We start from the raw sequence: 21573 nt of genomic DNA on the forward strand, positions 1-21573 counted from the left end.
TGGAGGCCAACGAGGCGGCAGCCCTTAAGCAACGAAAGTCGAGTTTGGACTCTAGCGCCAGTGGAGTAGATGACGACGAAGACGAGGAGTCCAAAGCCTCGCGACACAGCAGCAACAGCTGATACAGTAGCCCCATGGCTTCAATTGGGGAGGCAGGGAGGGTTATGAACTAGCATATGTGGGTTTAGAAGGCGTTTGGTCGCTAGCGTGGGCATGTTTAGTTTGGTGGGACGACACATCCCGTAGTTGAGACGTGGGCGGAGATGAAGGCAAGTCAAGGGAGGTTTGTCCAGGGAATCGGCGTACCTTAGTTGTTGAAACCCCTCGTCTGCATGGAACCCGTGGATTGATACCCATAAAAGACTGAATTGATAAAAATCGGCCAAAAGTCTGCTGCATTCTTCGTATAACTTCTGGTGATGAACACAAGGCGTGCATCTTTTTGTGACAGTATCTGATGTTGGAGGAGGAGCTGTTGACTCCAGGTCTTGGGTGAGTCTTTGCCTAGTGCCCATTGGCCGCTCCGTCGCATCTTGCGGGGCTGCTCTTGATGAAGGTGGGTGAGTTCCAGAGTTCCAGACTTCTGAGGTTCCAAAGTTGCCCGGCAAGTACAATGTGTGGCGCAGAGACGTGTGGCTGAAGCTTAGAAAATAAGTCGCCGGAGCTTCAGAGTGGAGAGCCGAGGCCAGGTTGTCGTGTGGCTGAGGCCCCCCCCCCCAAAAGTCCGACACAGAGGTTACGAATCCAACGTCGCCCTTATTTTCTCGTCGCAGCCGTCGCACTGTAACGGTTGTCCGAAGCCAGCCAACGCATACCAAACAATGTCGAAGACAGGCATACTAATTCCTCGCTAAGGACACCGGCCTGTTTTCTATTTGCCACAACTGTTTTCATCCTACTCAACAATCGAGAAGCAGACATAGAATGAATCTTGCTCTGCTCGGCTACGGATACATATCGCACATGTCCCTTTGCTCGCGCGCAAACGCAGACGACGCCCTACCATTGCTGTCACCACCGTCGTCACCACAACCACCAAGATGCCCTGGTTCTGGTCCAGCGCCTCCTGCGACGACTCCGCTTGCGCCGCCGTAGACCCCAACGCCCCGTCGACCGTCGGCCTGCTCTTCTCGCTGCTGCCCTTCCTCCTCACCTTCGCCGCCGTCGCCGCCTTCGCGAACCAGACCATCTTTCCCAAACTCGCCAGGGTTCACGACGCCCACGATGGGGAAGACCACTACCTCCCCTCCCACGCCCCGCCGAGCCTGCGCCAGGCTCACGCCGAACACGGACAGAAGAGCGCGCGGCGGCGCGTCGCGGCCGCGGTGTTTAGTGTTACGATTGCGCTGGCGACGGTGCTGGGCGAGTTGATCCTGAGCGAGATCTCCGATTTGGTGAGCAGGCGCGCGAGGGAGGTTGGGTTGAGGGTTACGGTGCCGACATTGCTTGTGCTGCTGGTCGGGGTCATTCCGTTTCTGGAGATCCAGAGCGTGGTCTCGGGTGCTGGGTGGAAATTTCAGCGGAATAATAAGGGGAGGATACCGAGGTTCGCTTGGGGTGTGCAGATGCTCGTTTTTGGCGGGTGGGTGTTTGCGTTTTGGAGCTTGGGCGGGTTGGTTGGGCTTGATAAGACGGCGACGGCGGGCGGCGGGGTGCTGCGCGCTTGTCTAGAGAGGATTGGTGTTATTGGGATCTCGTTGATGGCGATGCTGAGCGGGTTCGCGGCTGTTTCGAGTCCCTGGCATACCCTCGGCGCGGTATCGGAACGGAGAAAGAGGCCCGTTACGGAGGCGGATGTTTCGAGAAAGGAGGCCGGGCTGGATGCCACCAACGAGATGCTCCTCACGAAACGACACCGGCTTCAAGCACTGGAGCGGAAGGCGGCCGAGGCGCAGTCAGGCGGGTCGTCTAGCTCGGGGGCCGGCAGCGGCGGGTTCATGGGCAAGATGCTCGGCGCCGTACGGGGAATGGGCGGCGGCGATGAGGCCGAGATGCGTGCCCTGCGGCTGGAGATTACGGGCCTCGAGACGATGGAGGCGAATCTGCACTCCTCGCTGGGCGTGATGCGATCGCGCCGGGCGGCGGACGCGCGCGCGGCGACGACGATTGGCAAAGTGCTCGCCGTCCCGCACTACGTCTTTTCGCTGTACTGTCTCTACCGCATCCTGGCGACGACGCTTGCGACGCTGCGGAGGGCGTATTACCCTTCATCGAGCTTCAGCTCCTCGGACCCGATTAACCGGTTTTTGGGTTTGCTGGCGCGGCACTGGGACCCGTCGCTGGACCAGATTGCGTGGGCGCGGCAGATTAGTTTCCTGCTGAGCGGCGTTATGCTCGCAGCGAGCGCCAACAGCGTGTTGCAGACTTTCCACTTGTTTTCCAAGTGGATGCCGGGGTTGCTGTACCAGGCGCAGGCGAACTTGGCACTCATGATTGGGCAGATCACGGCTGTGTATGTGATTTCGGCGGCGCTGCTGCTGAGGAGTAATTTGCCGCGGGAGATGGGCAGCGCGGTGGGGGATGCGTTGGCGGGTGCGCTGGAGCCGCGGTTTGTGGATTGGTGGTTTGAGGGGTGGTTTCTGGCGAGTTGTGGTGTTACTGGGTTGGGGGTGTGGATTTCGAGGAGGATCGGGAGGGAGGAGTGGGATGAGTTTGGGGCGGAGGAGATGGGTGCCAAGAGGATGTAGGGACAACTGATGGTCTGAAGGTCTGAGGTTTGGTTGTCCTTCAGGGATGGAGGAAGAGAAGCAGTTGGTATGATATGAGATATGTTTCGATATTGGGGTGTCTGACTATGATGGGGGAGTTTTGGGCGTGTATTATCATACCTACGGGATGGGATGTACTAGGACCTTGTACAATCACGGTTTTTTTCACCCTGATCATTTCTTGTGTACAAGAAGATGTGCTGATGCTTCGCGTGGGGGCTCCAAACTCGTGATGATGTCTACTTAGGTAAATGGGAGGCTGAATGATATTACTTGGGTACTGAGAAAGATATACACACAGGTGTGTGTGTACGCTATGATACGAGTACAATATCCCAAAAGGTTGCTCTCATATCTCACTCATCTAATCGTGAAAAGAGGATCAGACATCATCTTGGAAAGTAAAAAAAGCAAGACACGGGAAAAAGAATATACCGATCGAGGGTTCGAACATGGACCCCGAAATAGACCGGAGACTTCACCGCCCAACCGTGGTCTCTACAGCCCGGAACACCTTGACCATGCGGCCCAGGACTTGTTGTATCATGAACCATTGAGCTATGTATGAAGGCTAGAGGGCGATTCGATCTGATGTTTTGTATGTACGGTGAATACTCAGAGATACGTACCTACGAATATATCTGCAAACCACCTCAGTATGTCCAATGTGAATACTTACTTACCCCTTTACTCTCCTCCATACCAACAAAAAATTCCTCATCACATCCCCATATCCCTTCTCCAAGCAGCCTTCACCTCGTCCACCATACCCTTCCTCGTCAAAACATCAACCGCAACGCCAGCCAGCCCCTTTCCAACCCGCAAACTCCTCTCAAACGCAACTCTCGTGCCCGCCGCCTCCGCAAACTCCGGGTTATGCGGGCCTTGGCCTCCCTTCCCGGGTGGAATCGCAAAGCCGACGCTGAGGGAGGGCATGGCGTAGCTGATATCCCCCTGGTCCGTACTCGCCATCGTCCGCCCGCGAATCTCGTCCACATCTTCGTCCGTCGGGATCGGAGCGTCGTTGTCACCGTCTCCGTCACCACCAGAACCGAGTAGGGCGTTAAAGTACCGCGTATACGACCGCCCCAGCACACGATTCGGCACATGGTCTTTATACGCCCCCGTAAACGTAACTTTCCACGTCGCCCCCGTGGCCTCTGCCCCCGCAGCGAAGCACTTTTGCACCTTTTTCAAAAGTTCAGAGAGCCGCGGCTGGGTATCCGACCGCACGACGAAATTCGCCGCCGCGTACGCGTGGATGATATTCGGCCGCGCGCCGCCGTCCGAAATGTTGCACTGAATCACGTCGCCCGGCCGCGTCTGCTGTCTCAGCACGGAAATCGAAGTATACGCCACGACCAGCGCGTCGAGCGCGTTGATGCCGAGCCACGGGTTCGCTGCGGCGTGGGCTTCGCGGCCAAAGTATTCGAGGCGGAGGGAGGTGTAGGCTGAGGTGCGCATGAGGGCGGTGGAGGAGACGATGCCCGGGTGGGAGATGAGGTTGATGTCTGGTGCGCGGTTGGGGGAGCCGGGACAGGTGGTGGGGTTGTATGCGCCGGCTTTGAGGAGGGCGATTTTGCCGCCGCCGCCTTCTTCTGCGGGGGTGCCGTAGAGGATGAGTTTGCCGGGGAGGGCGTGGCGGGCGAGGAGGGTTGAGGTTGCGAGGGCTGCTGTTAGGGAGGCTGTTGCTATTAGATTGTGGCCGCAGGCGTGGCCTATTCCTGGGAGGCAGTCTGTGGTTATTGTTAGTTGGGGAAAAGGAGGAGGAGGAGGAGGAGAGGTCTTACCCATCTCGGCATTAAACGACACGACCGGTCCCTTCTTCCCGCTCTCCCAGACGGCGACCCAGGCGGTTTTCATGCCGTAGGCTGAAGGTGTGACTTTCCATGCTGGCTGGGTGCGCATGAAGGCTACTAGGGTGTCGTGGGCGATGAACTCGCGGTAGCCGAGTTCCGGGTTATCGTGGATGGTTTTGTTGACGGGCCATAGTGCGTCGGCGAGGTCTGTTACGATGGAGGAGATTTCATCTAGGAAAGGTGGTGGTGGTGATGATGAGGAGGTTGAGGTTGATGAGGCTGGGGCTAATGAGCAAGGTGAGGCTGATGTGCATGTGGGGTGGGTGTCTGCGTGAGAGACGAGGACGAAGCCGTCGTCTGATGTGTCCATTTTGAGAGAGCTTGTTGTAAGTTTCACTGTAGCTGATGAGTATGAGGTCGATCCCGCCGGTGATTGAAGTGCCCCTCGATTGGAGTGAGAGGCGACGTAAGTTGGGTTGAACCTGCACTGTCCCTAATGAGGGTGAGGTAGGTGAGTGAGTTTGTTCCGGCGAGTGGAGGTTGTGTAGTGAGGGTCGTCTGAAGAGACGGTTCCGAGCGGCGGAGTGTCTCCGACCACCGGCCGGGTTTTGGCTCATGTTATCTGTACCGAGGCCGCGGGTGCCATACGATGCAAGTTGCCCGTTTCAGCTAGCGTACACGCTGCGTTATGCTTGATTGAAAGCTGGTTGTGCATAAATCAGCGCATCTCACAGTCCTTCAGAACAGGCAAGGGAGAAGAGGAGAACGATTACGCTCATGTATCGAAGCTATTGCAAGGTGCGTGAAATCTCACTCAAATATAGGCGCCTTGCTGTTTTTAACGTACTTGGTAAACTCTGCTTGTTTGCATGCCTCAGACGGTGTCGCCGCGACACGGTCGGTCGTGTAGTTCTCTGTTATGACTTTGAACTTGGGCAATGCTCTTCAGATAAGCTCACTACAAGACAAGTCTACTTCCTTTAAGTATTGACAGTTCCGATGCCTGCATCTCAAAGCTCTGAAGCTCTGAAACCTCTTTTCAACCGGGATGACTGCGCAGTCTCCTGCTGACCCCAGAGCTCACCAACCCACTTCCATGAACCCCAGCAACCTAACCCGATATCTCTTCATCCACTGAATCAACAATTACCTCTGGCCAGTCAACGTCCGTATCATCCTAATCAACTTGGCCGACGTCTCGATCCAGTGCGTGAGCAGGAACGGGGTGATGTAGAAGATGAGAGCGACAAAGATGAGGCGGCGCGCCCAGGGAGGGGGCATGAGAAGCGCTAGTATTCTCTCCGCTGGCGAAGTTTCCGCGACCTGCGCCTGCTGCGATGTCTGCGAGGTTTGCGATGCCTCATCTACCTGCGCTCCGGCGGCGGGCGAGGCGACTGGTTTTGACTTTGGCTTGGCCATGTTTGTGGTGGTTGGGGTCTGATGCAGGTGGTCAGATACACTTGATGATCGACATGCTGGAGCGATGCTTAGGTTCACTTACCTTTCTTCGTGAGATTGGATGATCGAGTGATGCGCTCGCTGATCAGCAAATGTGAACGGAGTTGGGTGAAGATGACGATAGAGACACGCGATCCTCTTGAGATGAGGCTGACAAGACCAACCGTCTTGCCAAGGCGCTTGGCCGTCTAACGCCTCATGGCTCACCAGTGTTGGTCTTTTGGGAGCTTCCTCATTTGGTCGTTTGGGAGGGATTATGCATCGTTGTGCAAATTGGCATGGTGCGCCGGGTAAAGGCGGCGACTGCTTTGAGTCTGGAAGTGGAGGGGAAGACCGGCTGTTCCCCGCAGGAGATAGCTACCCGTCGTCCGGACCCTTGTTCTTATCGACCGGTGTTATCGGTTGTTTTGGTCCCGTAGTGTGCGCCGGTTGCGCTTGGATACTCCGTAACGAGAGGTTCAAGTTTTCCGAGGGGAGAATATATCACGACCATAACGAAGACAAGAATGAAATAGACATTGGAAGCATCTCGCATCCCGCACATCAAGGAGTATGTCGCAGTGTATATGTTGATAAGTGAGTGTTACCCAGCAAGCTGGCAAACTTATGTCCTACTCGAAAGAGTTCATATTGGTGCTCAGGTTGCAAAGGGGCGATCACAGTCCGACGAGACCTCAACCATGTTCCCAGGTACATGAACCATTCTGCAATCATTCTGCCGCTGGCATGACACTGCGCGAAAAAGAGGGGCTGGTGAATGGAAGAAAGCACCCGAGCAAGATAAGACCATTGGGAAAACAAACGTGGAATTGCCGATGGTCGGATCTACTCCGATGAACGAGACCCACACGCTCCAGTGACTCCAGCCCGCGGCCCTCGTTCAACATCCCATTGATAAAAGAAGTCGAGGGCTCCCAAGAACCCCGAGCAGGAGGAGAAAACTTTCTTTTCCGGATCCTCGTGCCAGTAAATTGAGACTACCCAAGAACCTGGGACTCGGTACACCCACAAGTTCTCTTCAGTCTCCTCTCCTGGGTAAGGTACTTGACTCCGCAATGGCATCCACCGAAACCCCGGGCTCCGACCCGGAGAAGCGGGTCCCCGCGGATATCGTCCCCGCCACCACCGGCCCCCTAGATGAAGACGCCATCCCCTCAAAGCACCACATCACCGACGAAACCGGCGCTCTCGCCGCCTCAGCCCTTGACTCCGCGCCCCTTGACGCCGCCGAGTCCCGCTCCATCCTCGCCAAGCTCGACAGGCGCATCCTTCCCTTCCTCTGCATCACCTACGCTTTGCAGTTCATCGACAAGACTTCCCTGGGGTACAGCTCCGTCTACGGCATCATCAAGGACAACAAGCTCGTCGGGCAGCAGTACAGCTGGGCTAGCTCCATCTTCTACTTTGGATATCTCGTCGCCGAGTACCCCGGCGTCGCCGTCCTCCAACGGTTCCCCGTCGCCAAGTTTCTGGGCGTGAATATTGTCCTCTGGGGTATGATTCTCATGACTACCGCGGCGTGTAGTTCCTTTGCGGGGCTGGCGTCCGTGAGGTTCCTGCTCGGCGTCACGGAGGCGACCATCTCACCTGGCTTCGTGGCCGTCACGGGCATGTGGTGGACGAGACAGGAGCAGGCCGGCCGCTCGGCGCTGTGGGTTTCGTTCCTCGGCGTCGGGAGCTTTGTGGGCACGATGCTCGCGTACGGAATCGGGCACATCACGGGCTCGTTGTCGCCGTGGAAGTACATCTTTCTGATCCTCGGCGCCATGACCGTCGTCTGGGGCGTCGTGTTTACGATTTTCGTGCCGGACGGGCCCGCAAAGGTGACGTGGTTGACGGAGAGGGAGAAGGTCGTTGCTGTACAGCGCGTGGCGGAGAATCAGACCGGTACGGGACGGAGCAGGACGTTTGTCAGGGCGCAGGTGGTGGAGGCGGCGAAGGATCCGGCGGTCATCATCTTGGGTTTGATTTCGTTTGTGAATGCGATTGCGTCGGGCGGGCTGGCGTTTGGGTCGTTGATTATTCAGGGGCTTGGGTTCAGTCCTCTTAACACGACGCTCATGAACCTGCCGCTTTCTACTGTGCAGGTTGTTACGCAGCTAGGAGCTGGGTTCTTGAGCAGCAAGATCAAGAGTTCTAGGCTCCACGTCGCCACTGTTGCCATGATCCCGCCGGTACGTTTGTAGTGAACCCTCGCAAGATGGATGACTATCCCACTAACATCAGAACTAGATCATCGGAACCTGCCTCATCAACCAGCTCCACGCAGACAACAAATGGGGCCGCCTCGTCGGCGTCTGGCTACTTGGCTCCTACCCCGTCGGCTTCATGGTCATCCTCGGCCTGCTCTCGACCAACATCGCCGGCAGCACAAAGCGCTCCGTCGCCTCGGGCTGGGTCTTTGTGTGCTACTGCGTCGGGCAGATTGCCGGCCCACAGTTCTTCAAGAGCACCGAGGCGCCCGCGTACCACAGCGGCATCGTGGCTATGCTGTGCGGGTTTATTCTCAACCTGGTCCTGAACCAGATCTTGCGCTTCATTTATGTGCTCGAGAATAAGAAGCGTGATCGTATGCTGGAAGGAAAGTCGGAGGAGGAGGTCAAGGAGATGCGGAGGGAGGGCGAGGTCCTTGGGTTCGAGGATGTGACGGATAAAGCTAATGTGAGTCTGCCTGGTGTTTGGAGTCGGTCGTTGAGTGATTTGCTAACTTTGTATAGCCTATGTTCCGATATGTTCTTTGAGCGAGGACAAACATCCAGACGCTAATGGCTGAGGGGGTCTCATGTTCGGATCGTTCGCGAGAAGTCGTTGGGTGTAGTGGATGGATGTTCCGAAGTCGATTTGTCAAAGTCTAATGATAACGTCTTAATGTTCAAGTTCTATCAGAGAATTCCACTCTCAGATCCTCTTCAGGTACCACTGCATCCTCTACCACTTCAACCCAGACTACCAGGGTTAAGAATCTTCCAATCCGGATGCCGGTAATCCTCTCTTGACTCATCAAACGGCCCAATGTGAGGCTTCACCAACTCAAAAAGCACTCTATACCCTTCACCCCCCAAATGCAGTCCATCCGGGACCAAAACCTCCAACCCGCCCCGCTCACCCCCGGGGGACCCAAGTGGAAGACTACTCAGACTAAACCCAATCGTCATCTGCTCAGCCCGCCGCATGACGGCGCCGTAGAGGTCGATCGGCACGACACCGGGCACCTCGGATGCCACGGCTAGTGCCGCGTCCGAGTACGTCTTGCTCACGGCCGCGCTGCGCGACGCCTGTCCGTGGCCCTTTTCGAGATCGCGCTCGAGCATGCGGATCTCGTCGAGGGGAGGGGGGTTCGCGAGCAGGATCTTGGGGCTATGGGCGCGGATGGTGGGGTGGGTGAGGATGGCTTTGAGGTTTTGCTTGTATTGGTCTAGGGGGATTTGTTGGCTGTTGGTAGGAATTGGGAGGCAGGCGTCGTTGGCGCCAAGGAGGATTAGCTGGGGATAAGGTTAACATTTGATGGTTGGGCAGGTAGGAGAGCTTAATGACTGGCTGGACGCACAATGTAGTCTATCTTGGGCGTTGTTGCTGTAGGAGGCGGAAAGAGGCCTGGGAGGACTCCTAGTGCGTTTGTCGTGTTGTAGCCTGAGAACCCTCTGTTGATGACATCGAGACGCCTCATGCAGTCTGCCCGTTGTTTGTTTAGCTTTGAACTGTTTACCAGCTTAAAAGATGAATCACGCATCGTGAATCATGACAGGGCTATCTTACGGTCTTGTAGAGTAGCTTGGAATGAGAATCCATCTTGGGGCGTAGCTGAAAGCTGAAACAGCGAATCTCCAAAGAGAACGACTTGGTTGTAGGGCTGCGTGAGTGAGATTGTGTTAGCATTGCGGAGGCTGGTACTGGGAGATGAGCATCGTGGTGAGAACTCGCCGGCATATTGAGGTGCCCGAAGCCAGTAGACGGGATCAGATATTGAGAACGAGTTGAGGGAGAGGGGAAAGTGTCAGATATCAGCCGTTGTGAGGATATCATCACTTAAGGCAGACGCTGATCCTGAATGAGGAGGTGAGTGACGCTGGCAAGATGCCGAAAAGTGCCCGATTAAGTCGCTCAATCAAGGTTTGTGGGGGGAATCTCATATCTGTCCATTATGATTGGCTTGATCGCGTTTGCCCTTTTGTTTGTTTATCCCGGTGCACAGAGACATTTGCACCCATAGCAAACACTTCACATGGCTGATTTCCTCATGGCTCTTCACTTCGACATTGAGGGGGAGGTATCACACTGATTGCAAGATTCAGTAGGACAAAGCCAAGATCATAGTGCCGTTTCATCTGTTGAATAATCAGCAGTTTATGATAGAACATTATCCTGCGATGCGCAGAAACGTCACCAGTCGATGTGCAATGCACGAGGTTGAGCACCTGGAGAGCGGAGCAACTTCTCCTTGACCTTCGGAGGAGGCTCCGAAGCGTGGGGCCGACTTTTCGGGGCCGAAGCCGAGACCAAGCCCGGTCTTGATCCGCCCTTTCGAGCCAGTACTCCGTATGGTTGCCATATACCTATTATCCACATCGCCATTGATTGTGACCATCCGCACTTGGACTTGCCTAGTTCCTCTTGAGCTTTTAACCGACCACGCGGAAGCAGAAAATGCTCGTCGAGTTCCAGGAAGACAGCGCTCTTGGGCCTTGTGCGTTAGCCTGGGATAAACTAGTAACTTGAATGGATCCATCCTTCTGCCTGCCGGGACCACTTGGAATGTGGCGTCGCCGCGAAGGTCCAAATAGGACAATTGATTCATTTCACATTTTCTTAGACAGGAGTGAGCTAGACGGTGGACCCAGCACGTCGGAATCAAAGCCGTACTCAAGCTTGCCAAGCTCAGGATCCCGAAGTAGGCCGGGGAACCGGATACGCAATCGAGCTTGTGCTAGAAAGGAGCAGAAATTCTCCAATTCCAGAATTTCTGCTTCTGCTCGCGATGGGCGAAGACTTTGTCGAGACCATATCTCATGCTGCAGGACGTGGCAGCACTCAGTCTATCAGCCTCAACCCTCGAAGCGTCCAAGGAAGTACGCAAAATCCAGACCGCCCTAGTTACTAACGGGGAATGGAAATCGTTGATGGCTGTACGGTACCTATCCGTACCACGGGAGCAAGAAGAATACTAGAGAATGATCTTCAACCCCAAACTTCGCGCAGGCACGAGACTTTAGGGCTGCCAATAAGGCGAGCGCGCTAGCTTCCAATAGTCTGGACCTAAACGTCCGAGCTGCAAGTCATTACACGATCATCTTTGTCTGTGCTTCTCTTTTTTCACCTCTCGCGCGCGCGCGGGGACCTCATCGGGCGGGCACACGGGAGACGGGAGTCGGCTGGCCACGGAGTGTTTGTCATTAGACTGGTGGTCTTGGTAGGACTGCCACGCGGCGTGGGAGGTGATCCGATTCTGGGGGGGATATGGGAGCACCTGGACATCAAGTTGATTGAGAAAGCCAGCCCCATTACGTACACAACGAGCAAAGGACAGGCTGCTTTATCCCAATGTTTTGGAACCAAGTCGAATGCGGCCGCGAAATTCTAGATTTCTAGATGTGGTCTAAGCACAACTTAGGCTGGCAAGACTGGGCGTCACATCGAGAGCTAGTCCCCCTTATGATTGCATGATCACCAGGTTTTCTGGAGGATTGCGCGACGCCTCATGTGTGGCGTCGACCCAAAACACATGGTTCGGACTGCTTAGTGCTGATCCCGTCGCGCCTTGTCGAAGCTGCATCCGGCTGTCTGAGACACACTGTTTCTTTGACACCTTTTTCGCGGAGCCGCTCCGTAGCGTTATTACGTTGACAAGTTGAATGGTGTGCCCCTGAGAAGAGAAAGAAACATTTCTCCAAGCGATGCGACAATGAAGGATAGCGCTACATGTTTGCTTGGCGAGGGGAGGTTTAATAGTATCAGCCATGGCCACTTTCCATGTAATAACCCTTGAACTACTAATCGTCGACTGATCTTCAACGGTGCCCTCAAGACTTACGGCCGAGGGGAAGGTTTGGGGACCTTTTGCTCATGTCACTCGACGACAATATTCGAAATCGCTAGGAAACGCCCGAGACAGAAACAGGAAGTCTATCACGATGAGGATCCCACCCATCGATGTGCTCATCCACTGGCCACGGCCAAACTACATCAACCCGGAGAATCGGGGGCCGGGGCTGCTCATCATCGAGATGGTCTTTTTGGGCATCGCCATGATATGCCTCTGCCTGCGGATGTACATCAGAATTGTTAAGATTCGACAGACGTGGTGGGATGACTGGCTTATGGTTGCTGGCATGGTATTCTGCATTGGTGTCACGATTTGCGTCATTCTCGGTACGGGTCCCTCCAACTGGAGCTGTGAAAGATATTGGTACAGACAATAGGAAACCTTGATGCTAACAATCCGCAATTAGCCACGCAATTATACGGTTGGAACCTGCATGTGTGGGATGTTCCGCTGTCACTGATCAAGCAAAGCCGACAGGTACGTCCTCTATTTTGGCGAATCCTTGACTTCAGAGGCGTAACTCTAACGGTTAATGTGTGGTAGATCTCCATGGCTGCGCAGACCCTCTTCCTGTTCGCCTCCGGCTTGTCCAAGCTTTCGATTCTTGCCAGCTATCTGAGGCTCGCGGCACCGGGAACGTGGTTCCAACGGCTTACTTGGGTGACTGGCGGCCTCGTCTTCACCCTTGTCTGGGTCTTTCTCATTGTGCTTTGGACGCAGTGCATGTAAGCAATGATCTAACCTTGAAACCTACGGAGTAATAGATGACTGACAGACATCCCTCCATCTACAGGCCGATTTGGCACTACTGGACCCTCTTCGCCGACTGGGGCAACTGCATCCCCGAATGGCCGCCCCTCGCAGGCCAAGGCATCACAAACGTCCTCACCGACATCGCCGTCTACCTCCTTCCGATGCCGACCCTCTTCCGCCTCCAGATGCCCCTCACCCAGCGCATCAGCCTCATCATCCTCTTCGGCCTCGGCACCGTCGTCGTGCTCGCGGGCATCATGCGGACGTACTGGGTCATCCGCGTCGAAGTCTTGTATGTGGAGGACCCCTCGTACGACCTGACGTGGGACGGCTTCAACATCTGGGTGTGGACCGCGCTCGAGGCGAATCTGGCGATTGTGTGCGGGTGTGCGCCGACGTTGAGGAGGTTGTTTACGCGTGGTGGTAAGGATCAGACGCCAAAGGTGCATAGTTCGATTCAGACGATTGGGAGCTCGGGGATGAAGAAGAGGAAGAATCGATCGCTGGGCACGGGGATGGGGCGGGAGGATGATATTGAGGAGCATGGGTTGACGATGTTTGAGTCGAGGGGGACGGCTTCGGGGAATAAGTCGGTGGAGATTCATGAGCATACGCATTCGAGCCATTCATGAGGAGCAGAGCGCGATGACACAACCGCCTTAGGCTTGACATAGTTCAGGTTCATGTGTCTATCACTTTTTAATTGCAAAAAGTTCCCATTGAAATCATGAAGATCCTCGAATCCTTTCAAATAAGCAGGGTGCTAGGGGCGGTTGAACGTTCCGAGTATCAGTAACCCCGGGGAACTCCTCTTCATACCACCAACTACACACTTCTATGCGTATTTCCACAAGCTCAAGAGGTTGCGTGCTGTATTGTACCGTGTATCATCATCGATGGCCATACAAGATCTCAATCTCGTTTAAGTCCTTGAACCACCCAGCCTCCAGCTTGCGGCACAAGTCTGGCAGACTTCTCCTTGTCAGCTCGCTGAGATGGCCTTCCACGCGCGTGGCCGTCAAGCTCCCCAGGTCCTCGGGGTTCAGCTTGTCAAGGTTGTTAACAGCATTCCCCCCGCAGTGATTTCCCCACCCTGAGATCGACAAGTGTTGCTGACAGCGGTCCGCAAAACAGGACGTAGAGGTGACGGAGGTGCTCGAGGCGAAGATCCCATGGGATTCGAAAGGAGAACGTGTCGTGAACGGGCAAGGGGGCTGTTAAGTATGGTTGTAGTATAGCGAGCTCCGATTCTTGATCGAGCCGAGACGGGTGGTGGGAATTTTCGTTTTCGTATTAAAACTATATTCGGTTTCGTCAGTCTTAAAAGCTTGAGGGGCGAATTTCTATGAACAGGTTAGACTGATGTTGAGGCTGGTCAAACGGAGGAAGTATCTTAGTCGAGGAGGAGGTGGGCAATGAAATCAGAAATATGGTCTCATGGTCCGCATTCTAGATGGCGTTTGTTCCAGTTCTTGGGGAGAGATAACGAGGCGATTTGCGGCGTTGGCGATCCATTCTGCGTCAAGGCTGTTCATCCGACCAATTCATGTCTGGATTACCGTCGTTCTGAACGTCTACACACATGACTAACCTGTTCGCGATATCCAAACCTTAAGAGTGGTAGCGACGTCCTTCTCCATCTCTTTCAAGCTCTTCCCAGGTAGCGGGTGATGACGAAAGAAGCGTTCAGGGACTTGAATGTCTAACAAAAGACACAGGTCTGGGAAGACTGCTGCACGTAACATGTCGCAGTAGCACGAGTAGAGCTCGTGGCCCGCCATCGAGCGCATGGCTCTGCACGTCCGCATCAGTCGAGCAAGGGGTGCACTGCACGTGAGGACTTCGGCCAGCTTTGGTCTTTGGATGACGCCGCTGCTGTAAATGGAGAAATAATACCAGTACAAGTGTTCTGAGAACGCGTCTTGCATCGGTGCTGCTAGGTGGCGACATATCTCCAGGAGCACTTCTGGCGGCAGATTGGGTAGTCTGCTTATCGGCATGGCTTTCGCGGTTTGGGGTTCGTGGTTCATGTCGTTGGTTTGAGGTAGAAGTAAATCAGCAAAGAAGATCTTGATGCATGTTGGTATGGAGTGAAGTGAAGTGTTAAAGTTTTGAGCAAGGAGCGTAGGTACCATGTCGATGGAGTCTTTTCTATATCTCTCGACCAAATGGGAAGCCTTGAGCTTCCATGTCTATCCATCTTCGTCCATGTTGAAGGCAGAGAGACGCCTAGGCTTCTTTGTCCCAGTAGCCATCGCTCTGGACGACCATGACGGGGAAGGTGGAAGACGAAATCATTGCGAGCTCCTTTCTGGCCAGTGTGACGCGGGGGAGGGGGGGGGGGGGAATTGTGTCGCTGAAAGAGAGCAGTCTAGACACGTTGAAGAAAATACTGTTTTAATGGGACACGTCTGTCGCAGCCCATGCAGAGAAGTTTCCAGCGAGCGCTTCGGCTACATCATTCTTCCAGACTCCGACTTGGCCATTCGACGGCAAACATCTAAGTCTCCCGGTATGTCAGCCGTTTTCGGGTTATCTACATGAGATGGATGAGCATCATGCGAGGGGACCAATCATTGTATCGATAGTTTGATACCCGTTTGGCTCTAAGTTCAAGGCCAACTTAGAGTTTTTCCAACTTCAGTTCAGACGAGTGGCGTGTGCTTAAGTCAGAAGCCGTCAACGCAGAAGAGCCAAAAGCGTAAGGTCAAAAGTCAAACCAAAAGTGCCCGAAACTCTGTCAATTTCAATTAAAAATGATTTAGAAAAAATAAAAACATATGCCCGAAGAATGACTTGGTCAATCGCGGTGAGGATTTGAGCCTCACGCGGGGGTCGAACCCGCAACCTTGAGATTAAGAGTCTCACGCTCTACCGATTGAGCTAGCAAGGCGGGTCTTGGATTTTATTTGTTGAAGATCGCCCCGAAACTGTGGGCTATGTCGAAGGATACCGAATGGTAGTGGGCAGCGAATATCGCGGTCACGACTCGAGACGTCTAGCCTCCAACGTCTGGTGACAAAAGTCGAGATATCCCGCCGGCAATCCAGAGGCAGCAAGGGGTTGTGTCTATATGTACTTTTGGGTTTTCTCAATACCCGTGCCAAGCCATTTTTGGCGTTAGACCGGTCGGTAAATGATATCTGGAATTGTCTCAAACATAGTGACGCTTGTGGCTTCGGCATGTTGACAAATTGCATTCCTTCCAACTCCCTCTTTGATGACTTGTATACTTGCAGCACAATCCATCAGTGTGCTTACGCAGTTACGAGCTGACAGATTTTTGCGAAAGGAATCAGGATTCAGCATGGGAAATGGTTTCTCCTTTGTTTTGGTTTTTTTGGAAATTAATCGGGATGCAAAGGTGGCCTTTGCTCGAGTGTCTCTCTCTTCATTAGCCTGCCTGGGCAGACTAAACCGGCTGCTGGGATCTTATTCATCAAAGTGCGAAGTTGCCTCGGCTCACCAGCCATTTCATTTACCAATTTCCGACACCGACACCACTCGGGTCAACCGAAAAACACAGACCAATGGTCCCCGGTGTGTCAAGTATTTTGAGAAGATGGGATTCGCGAGGATTGGACTATTTTGGGGGGTGTGGGAGTCGGCGATTGAAGCTCAGATCGACGATTTAGCTTAGGTTTTTTTTTCATGTGGTTGTCCTACGGAGTACTCCTCTTTTGGAGGGGAGAAGCGCGCAGCTTGCGAGATACGCTATATCTATGGGCTACAAGCACAAAAACCGACCCTTGTCTCTTGTTCTCACAGCTGGTGCGAATGTCTATGATTTAGCTTATTGGGTCAATTCTTTTGATTGAAGTGAAACATTCTCCAATGCTGATCCCATTCGATCAAGTTCCAGAGGCCGTTTTTTCCCTACTGTGTACCGAGTATGGCGGATCATCTTTAACTAGTCACGGTGTCACCCGAGACTAGACAAGACATGCCAGGTTTACGGCAGTTTCTCTGTCAGAGAAGAAACGATATTTGGACCAATGTTTCAAAAGGGAGGCGCTTCGAAAGTCATCTGCCGATGATCCGTCGCATTTGGCGGCCCCTCCTCCTAGTCTCCCCCCTTCCCTGACAAGCCTGAGCCCACCTCCCATCACCCATAAGTTTAGGCATGTTTGGTGTTCGAAAACGTGGTGTCTTCGCGAAGTAGCTCGCCGGCACAGGCAACGCCGCTCAACGCCGCAACGCACCGGTGGACGGGTGGACTGGGGGCCAGGGTTGGTTGCGCAGAATGCGAGCATTGTTTCTGCATTCATCTCCTTTTTCCATTGTCTCGGTTTGAAAACGTCTCATTGGTCAGCTGTCAGACGTAGCTGAAGCCCGACACCAAGAAGCATGAGCCATTGACAGGGTCTAGAATCCAGACGAATCCAGAGACGCTAGTTGCTCATGTCATTATCCGAGCCCTAACAATTTAGCTCGTGACAATCAAATCGTCTGATTTGTTAGGCGGCCGGCAACGGGCGGAGGTATTCAGTTCCCCCCAAAGTGTCAATGTCAAGACTCGAATGTGTCTGTACTCGACTCTCTCCATAACTTAAGATGAGCCGAAAAAGTGAGAAGAAAATGAAAAAGAGGCATCCGTGGAAATACGGCACAGTAAGAGGCAAAAGAAAGAATTATGAACAAAAGTCCTTTTTGCATAATCATCATCATCCCACCCCCGTCCAACAGACACAACTTGAACATGGCACAGCCGCGCTCGCATTCCCTTCTTGGGTCATCAATCTCATCAACACCCGACGGTACACTACACGCCCCCTCCCCCCTCCCCCTGGTCTTCTCGACGCCAAGTCCAAGTGACCAAAAAGATTAGCGCCGTGTTGGATCGGCCATAGGAAGCACAGGCGTACCAGGTCCTCCTCAGGTGACAACTGCAGCTGTGCAGGGGAGGGGAGAAGCCCGAAGAATTCAATTTGGTAAAGAAACGCATCTTGTTGGTGGTGCGGCGGTGGTGGCCGCAGCGGCCCCCAAATTTGGGTGCAAATTTGACCCGAATTGAGGACAAGTCACAAGCAGAGAAGAGCCAAAAAGAATACTTTGTAGTCGACTGGACGCAGGGAGAGACAGGGGAACAAGAGTGACACCGCAACCCGCGCCGCCCACCCACGCTGCGCACTGCGTCTGCGCCTGTGCCTTGCGCGTAGGAAGCAGAACGGTGAAGCAGAACCAGAACCATAATTACCTAGGTAGGTAAGAAACCAGACCATGCCAGACCAGGCAGTGCCGCAGGCAGGAATTTGCTGCTCAGTCACCTTTTAGTCGAGGGGGAGAGGGGCCGGAGGGCGGAGGGGAAGGGGGCGGGCAGACAAAAAGAGAGGAAGAAGAATGAGGAGAACAAGAAAGAGGCAGAGGAGAGAAAAACTAAGCAAGTAGCCTATAGAGAGAGAGGCAGACAAGACAGACACGAACCAATCTCACCCATCCTTCAGCCTCGGCCAGTTGCGTCCTCGCGACCTGCATCTTGCGTCTAGTCTGCCTGGCCTCATCGGCGCGGCTGATTTTCTGCCCCTCCGAAACTTGAAACGCAACAACTTGCTGCTCTCTTGGTTTTTTCCTCTATTCCTTATCCCTTTTTTCCTTCTAGATCTTCAGAAGAGAGTAGCCTTGCCTCCCGTCACTCCCGTTCTCCTCCTCTTTTTTTCTTCCGTTCAGGCCCCCAGCCGCAGCCGCTGCCTCCGGGACTTCGGAAACTTCCTGCACCACACACACACACACACACACACACACACACCCAAATCCCGCACGCATTTGCCGCGCTGTCGAACGTGCTTTGTGCGGGTACTCGGACCTGGGTCCGGGGTTTTTTTTTTTTACCTTCTCAACCTTCCCGCCTGCCAGCTGGAGCAAGCACACGCGGGACGGTAGAGTCCAGACCAGAACAGAGCAAAGCGGAACAGGCATAATGACACGGAAAGGCCAGCCAAAGGTCCGGACAGGCTGTTTAACTTGCAAGTGAGTTTATTTTCTCATACTGTATTTCCTCATTTTTTCACTTTGACTTTTTCTCTCTTGATCGGCGATTCGGATGGGGGCTGCTGCGCGGCGCTGCCTTGGCTTCAGCCCGAAATCCCAGCCTCGGGCGGAACGTGTTATATCCCTCAAAAAGTCGGATGACTTCCGGATGGTCTCCGGATTGTCTCCGGGGCTGCAGTTTTCAACCGGGGCCGGCTGTCGAGACGAGACCGGACGAAAGGTCCCGTCTCCGGCTGCGTATGTACGGTGATATACATGTATATGTTGTGTGTAAGGTGTGCCGTACCGTGTGCGCGCGTTGTAGAATGTGTTGCATGTGAGAGTGTGTGATGTGCGTGTGTGACCAAGCGGCCACCGGGCCTCACCCTCCGTCTCCGTCTCCGTTCCCACATTCACAATCCCGTCCTCAAGAAGAAAAAGGAACACTTCACTCCCTCCCCCTCTCTCCCACAATCGTTCGTTTCTGCCATTCTTACTTCTCTCTCTTCTCCCATTCAAACAGGTCACGCAAGGTAAAGTGCGATGAAGCAAAACCGGCGTGCGCGCGCTGCACCAGCACCGGCCGCAAATGCGAGGGCTACGCCGTCGTCGTCCCCAGCAACCGGGCCATCGCCCGCGCCCGCTCGCGCACCACGAGGCTGAGAGACGCGCTCGCGCAGGCCAGGGCGGGCTGGGAATTCGAATCGGACCAGGCCACCGTGGAGTACTTTGCTCGGGACGTCGCCCCTAACCTGCCGCAGAACTTTGAGAACAAGTTCTGGTCCGACCTCGTACCGCGCCTGAGTAAGTCGGAGCCCGCCGTGAGGCATGCCATGGCTGCCATCGGCAGTCTTTTCCCGCAGCGAGGACCCCCGAGTAACTCGATCCAAGGAGCGACGATAAAGACGGCGACGACGACAGCGGCAACGACAACGACTGCCGATGGAGGGAGAGGGAATCCGCAAGCCGACGAGCATTATGGCAAGGCGTTGCGGTTGATGGCCAACAAAGTCGCGCCGGAAAGGGGGTTTGAAGATGTTCAGACGACGTTGGGAACAACTACCACCACTAGGACGACTTCAACGACGACGACGATACGAAACGACAGTAGCAGGTCCTTCGGATCACCCAGTAACCGTTCATCCCCGAGCCTGTCCTCCGCCGGACCGTCATCAGCCATCCAGTCCCCAGCAGCCATGACGCCAGGCATCTCGAGCATACCAGAGCTCGCAGAACCAGACCGGCAAGACACCCTCACGCCGACGAACCCCTTCACATCACCCCCGAGCCAGGCCGGCGGCGACGACCCCGACGATGACATGACGCAACCAAACGACGTGGACGTCGTCCTCTCCTGCTGCATCCTCTTCATCGCCACGGAGTTCCTCCGCAAGAGCTTCGATGCCGCCATGCAGCACCTCGCCAGCGGCATCAATATCCTCAACAACGTAGACTACGACGAGCTGGAACAAGACACGCTCGACGAAATCGTGCCGAAATTCCACCGCCTCAGCATCATCCAGCTCTGCTACTACGACAAACCGGGCTTCCCCTCACTCAACCTCCAACACGGCGGCGGCATCAGCAGCAGCAGCGGCGTAGGAACCCTCGGCGGGTTAGGATCCAGGTACAACCTCGGCCCCTTTGACAAGAGCAGCAGCATCTACCTCCCCAAACGCGCCGTCGACCCGATTCTCCTCGACGCCATCCGCTACATCCGCTCTGCCGACCCCGGGTCGCAGACGGACTCCCGCCTCGCCTCAAAGGGCCCCGTCATGTCCGAGGAGCAAAAACACATCTGTGCCTCGCTCGACCGCTGGCACGCCGCCTTCCTCGCCTTTGTCGAGAACCCCCGCAAAGACGACGACGGCGACCGCCCCCTGCCGAAGCACCAGGGGCTCATCTGCGCCGAGACGGAGATGAAGTACCAGGCGGCCAAGATCTGCATCAGCGTCTGCCGGTCTCACGACGAGTCCGTCTACGACTGCTTCAAGGAGAACTTCGCGCGCATCGTTGTGCTCGCGCGGTTGATCCTCGACAGCTGCCCCGACGTCCCGCCCGAGGCGCCGGACGATTTCCAATTCGATTTTAAACCGAGTTTCCTCTCCCTTGTCGAGTTCGTTATTGTTAAGTGCCGCTGGCTCGATATTCGGTACCAGGCGTGGCTCATTGCGTGGGAACTCGCCATGGGAAGGCGGGAGCCCGTGACGCTGGGCGAGGGACATGAGCTGCACTACATTGGCAAGCGGATGATTGAGCGGGAACATAACGTTAGCATCGAGGAGGTGACGAGGCAGAACGCTAGCCTGTTTTCGTTGCCGGCCGAGGAGATGCGCGTCAAGGACTACCTTACCGACGCCCGGTTTGCGGATTTGGTCCAGACGGACGACAAAAAGGATAAATCATCGTCGGCAGCCGCAGTACAGGTCCCGTACACCCAACGTCTGCTTCTCCGCTGCGGCAGCTGTGAATTGGATCAACTTGCCGGCTGGATGGAGGGCTACGAGTTTTCGGGGAGGGAGCAGTGAAAGGAGGAAGAGTCATGAGTTTGAAAAGAGTTCATGTACGTTTTCCCCGCCGGTCCGAGAGGGCAAAGCGCGATGGAAGCCTACCTCCCTCCTCTTCTTTTTCTTCTCTTCTTTTTCTTCTCTTTTTTTTTTTTTTTTTTTTTTTTTTGTTGCATATTATTACCATGAGCGTGGACTGCTTCGATCATAGCGACGAGGATTAAAATTTTTAGAAGACCATACTTGGTCCGAGACTATGGACGAATGTATCGTATCTGCTCGCTGGCGCAGAAACATGCTCGAGAGAAAACGACCGTTTGGATCAAAGTGTTGCATTGGCG

At 54.6% G+C, this 21573-nt stretch overlaps 8 protein-coding genes and 1 non-coding gene across 9 annotated transcripts; 5 read left to right on the forward strand and 4 right to left on the reverse strand.

Annotated features, from left to right (window-relative positions):
- Window positions 1-755: 755 nt before the first annotated feature.
- Window positions 756-2987, forward strand: BDZ83DRAFT_644380 (Abscisic acid G-protein coupled receptor-domain-containing protein). The gene has a single exon (XM_060509750.1). It carries the CDS (start codon window positions 1041-1043, stop codon window positions 2685-2687), a length of 1647 nt encoding a protein of 548 aa, XP_060357516.1. The 5' UTR covers window positions 756-1040; the 3' UTR covers window positions 2688-2987.
- A 441-nt stretch (window positions 2988-3428) lies between these two features.
- On the reverse strand, window positions 3429-4877 carry BDZ83DRAFT_594734 (uncharacterized protein; the record flags this gene model as incomplete). The annotated part of the gene is made up of 2 exons (XM_060506729.1): window positions 3429-4444; window positions 4499-4877. The coding sequence occupies 2 exons, from the start codon at window positions 4875-4877 to the stop codon at window positions 3429-3431; spliced, it is 1395 nt and encodes a 464-aa protein (XP_060357517.1).
- Window positions 4878-5572: 695 nt separating this feature from the next.
- Window positions 5573-6105, reverse strand: BDZ83DRAFT_216413 (uncharacterized protein). Its single transcript, XM_060501735.1, has 2 exons — window positions 6009-6105; window positions 5573-5944 (listed from the first exon to the last, which is right to left on the reverse strand). The coding sequence occupies exon 2, from the start codon at window positions 5924-5926 to the stop codon at window positions 5654-5656; it is 273 nt and encodes a 90-aa protein (XP_060357518.1). The 5' UTR covers window positions 5927-5944; window positions 6009-6105; the 3' UTR covers window positions 5573-5653.
- A 915-nt stretch (window positions 6106-7020) lies between these two features.
- BDZ83DRAFT_594725 (uncharacterized protein) lies at window positions 7021-7449 on the forward strand (the record flags this gene model as incomplete). The annotated part of the gene is made up of 1 exon (XM_060506727.1): window positions 7021-7449. A coding segment is annotated over one exon (429 nt), but the record flags the coding sequence as incomplete, so codon positions are not given.
- A 21-nt stretch (window positions 7450-7470) lies between these two features.
- Window positions 7471-9447, forward strand: BDZ83DRAFT_724967 (major facilitator superfamily domain-containing protein; the record flags this gene model as incomplete). Its single annotated transcript, XM_060512709.1, has 3 exons — window positions 7471-8139; window positions 8198-8626; window positions 9385-9447. The coding sequence occupies 3 exons, from the start codon at window positions 7471-7473 to the stop codon at window positions 9445-9447; spliced, it is 1161 nt and encodes a 386-aa protein (XP_060357520.1).
- A 2646-nt stretch (window positions 9448-12093) lies between these two features.
- Window positions 12094-13390, forward strand: BDZ83DRAFT_594727 (uncharacterized protein; the record flags this gene model as incomplete). Its single annotated transcript, XM_060506728.1, has 4 exons — window positions 12094-12331; window positions 12412-12482; window positions 12549-12730; window positions 12799-13390. The coding sequence occupies 4 exons, from the start codon at window positions 12094-12096 to the stop codon at window positions 13388-13390; spliced, it is 1083 nt and encodes a 360-aa protein (XP_060357521.1).
- A 258-nt stretch (window positions 13391-13648) lies between these two features.
- On the reverse strand, window positions 13649-14893 carry BDZ83DRAFT_658180 (uncharacterized protein; the record flags this gene model as incomplete). Its single annotated transcript, XM_060511013.1, has 3 exons — window positions 13649-13804; window positions 13851-13972; window positions 14350-14893. 3 exons carry the CDS (start codon window positions 14891-14893, stop codon window positions 13649-13651), a joined length of 822 nt encoding a protein of 273 aa, XP_060357522.1.
- A 685-nt stretch (window positions 14894-15578) lies between these two features.
- Window positions 15579-15651, reverse strand: BDZ83DRAFT_t335. The gene has a single exon. It is a non-coding gene; the product is annotated as a tRNA-Lys (tRNA).
- Window positions 15652-19001: 3350 nt separating this feature from the next.
- Window positions 19002-21371, forward strand: BDZ83DRAFT_736274 (uncharacterized protein; the record flags this gene model as incomplete). Its single annotated transcript, XM_060512991.1, has 4 exons — window positions 19002-19016; window positions 19095-19258; window positions 19303-19529; window positions 19617-21371. 4 exons carry the CDS (start codon window positions 19002-19004, stop codon window positions 21251-21253), a joined length of 2043 nt encoding a protein of 680 aa, XP_060357523.1. The 3' UTR covers window positions 21254-21371.
- Window positions 21372-21573: the final 202 nt, after the last annotated feature.

This window comes from Colletotrichum acutatum (genome assembly GCF_030867785.1).
Source record: "Colletotrichum acutatum strain CBS 112980 chromosome Unknown BDZ83scaffold_252, whole genome shotgun sequence".
Taxonomy (NCBI): Eukaryota; Fungi; Ascomycota; class Sordariomycetes; order Glomerellales; family Glomerellaceae; genus Colletotrichum; species Colletotrichum acutatum.

Bases quoted from the DNA above. Each gene is read 5' to 3' on its own strand.
- BDZ83DRAFT_644380 (XM_060509750.1), top strand. From the start codon at position 1,041: ATGCCCTGGTTCTGGTCCAGCGCCTCCTGCGACGACTCCGCTTGCGCC.
- BDZ83DRAFT_216413 (XM_060501735.1), bottom strand. From the start codon at position 5,926: ATGGCCAAGCCAAAGTCAAAACCAGTCGCCTCGCCCGCCGCCGGAGCG.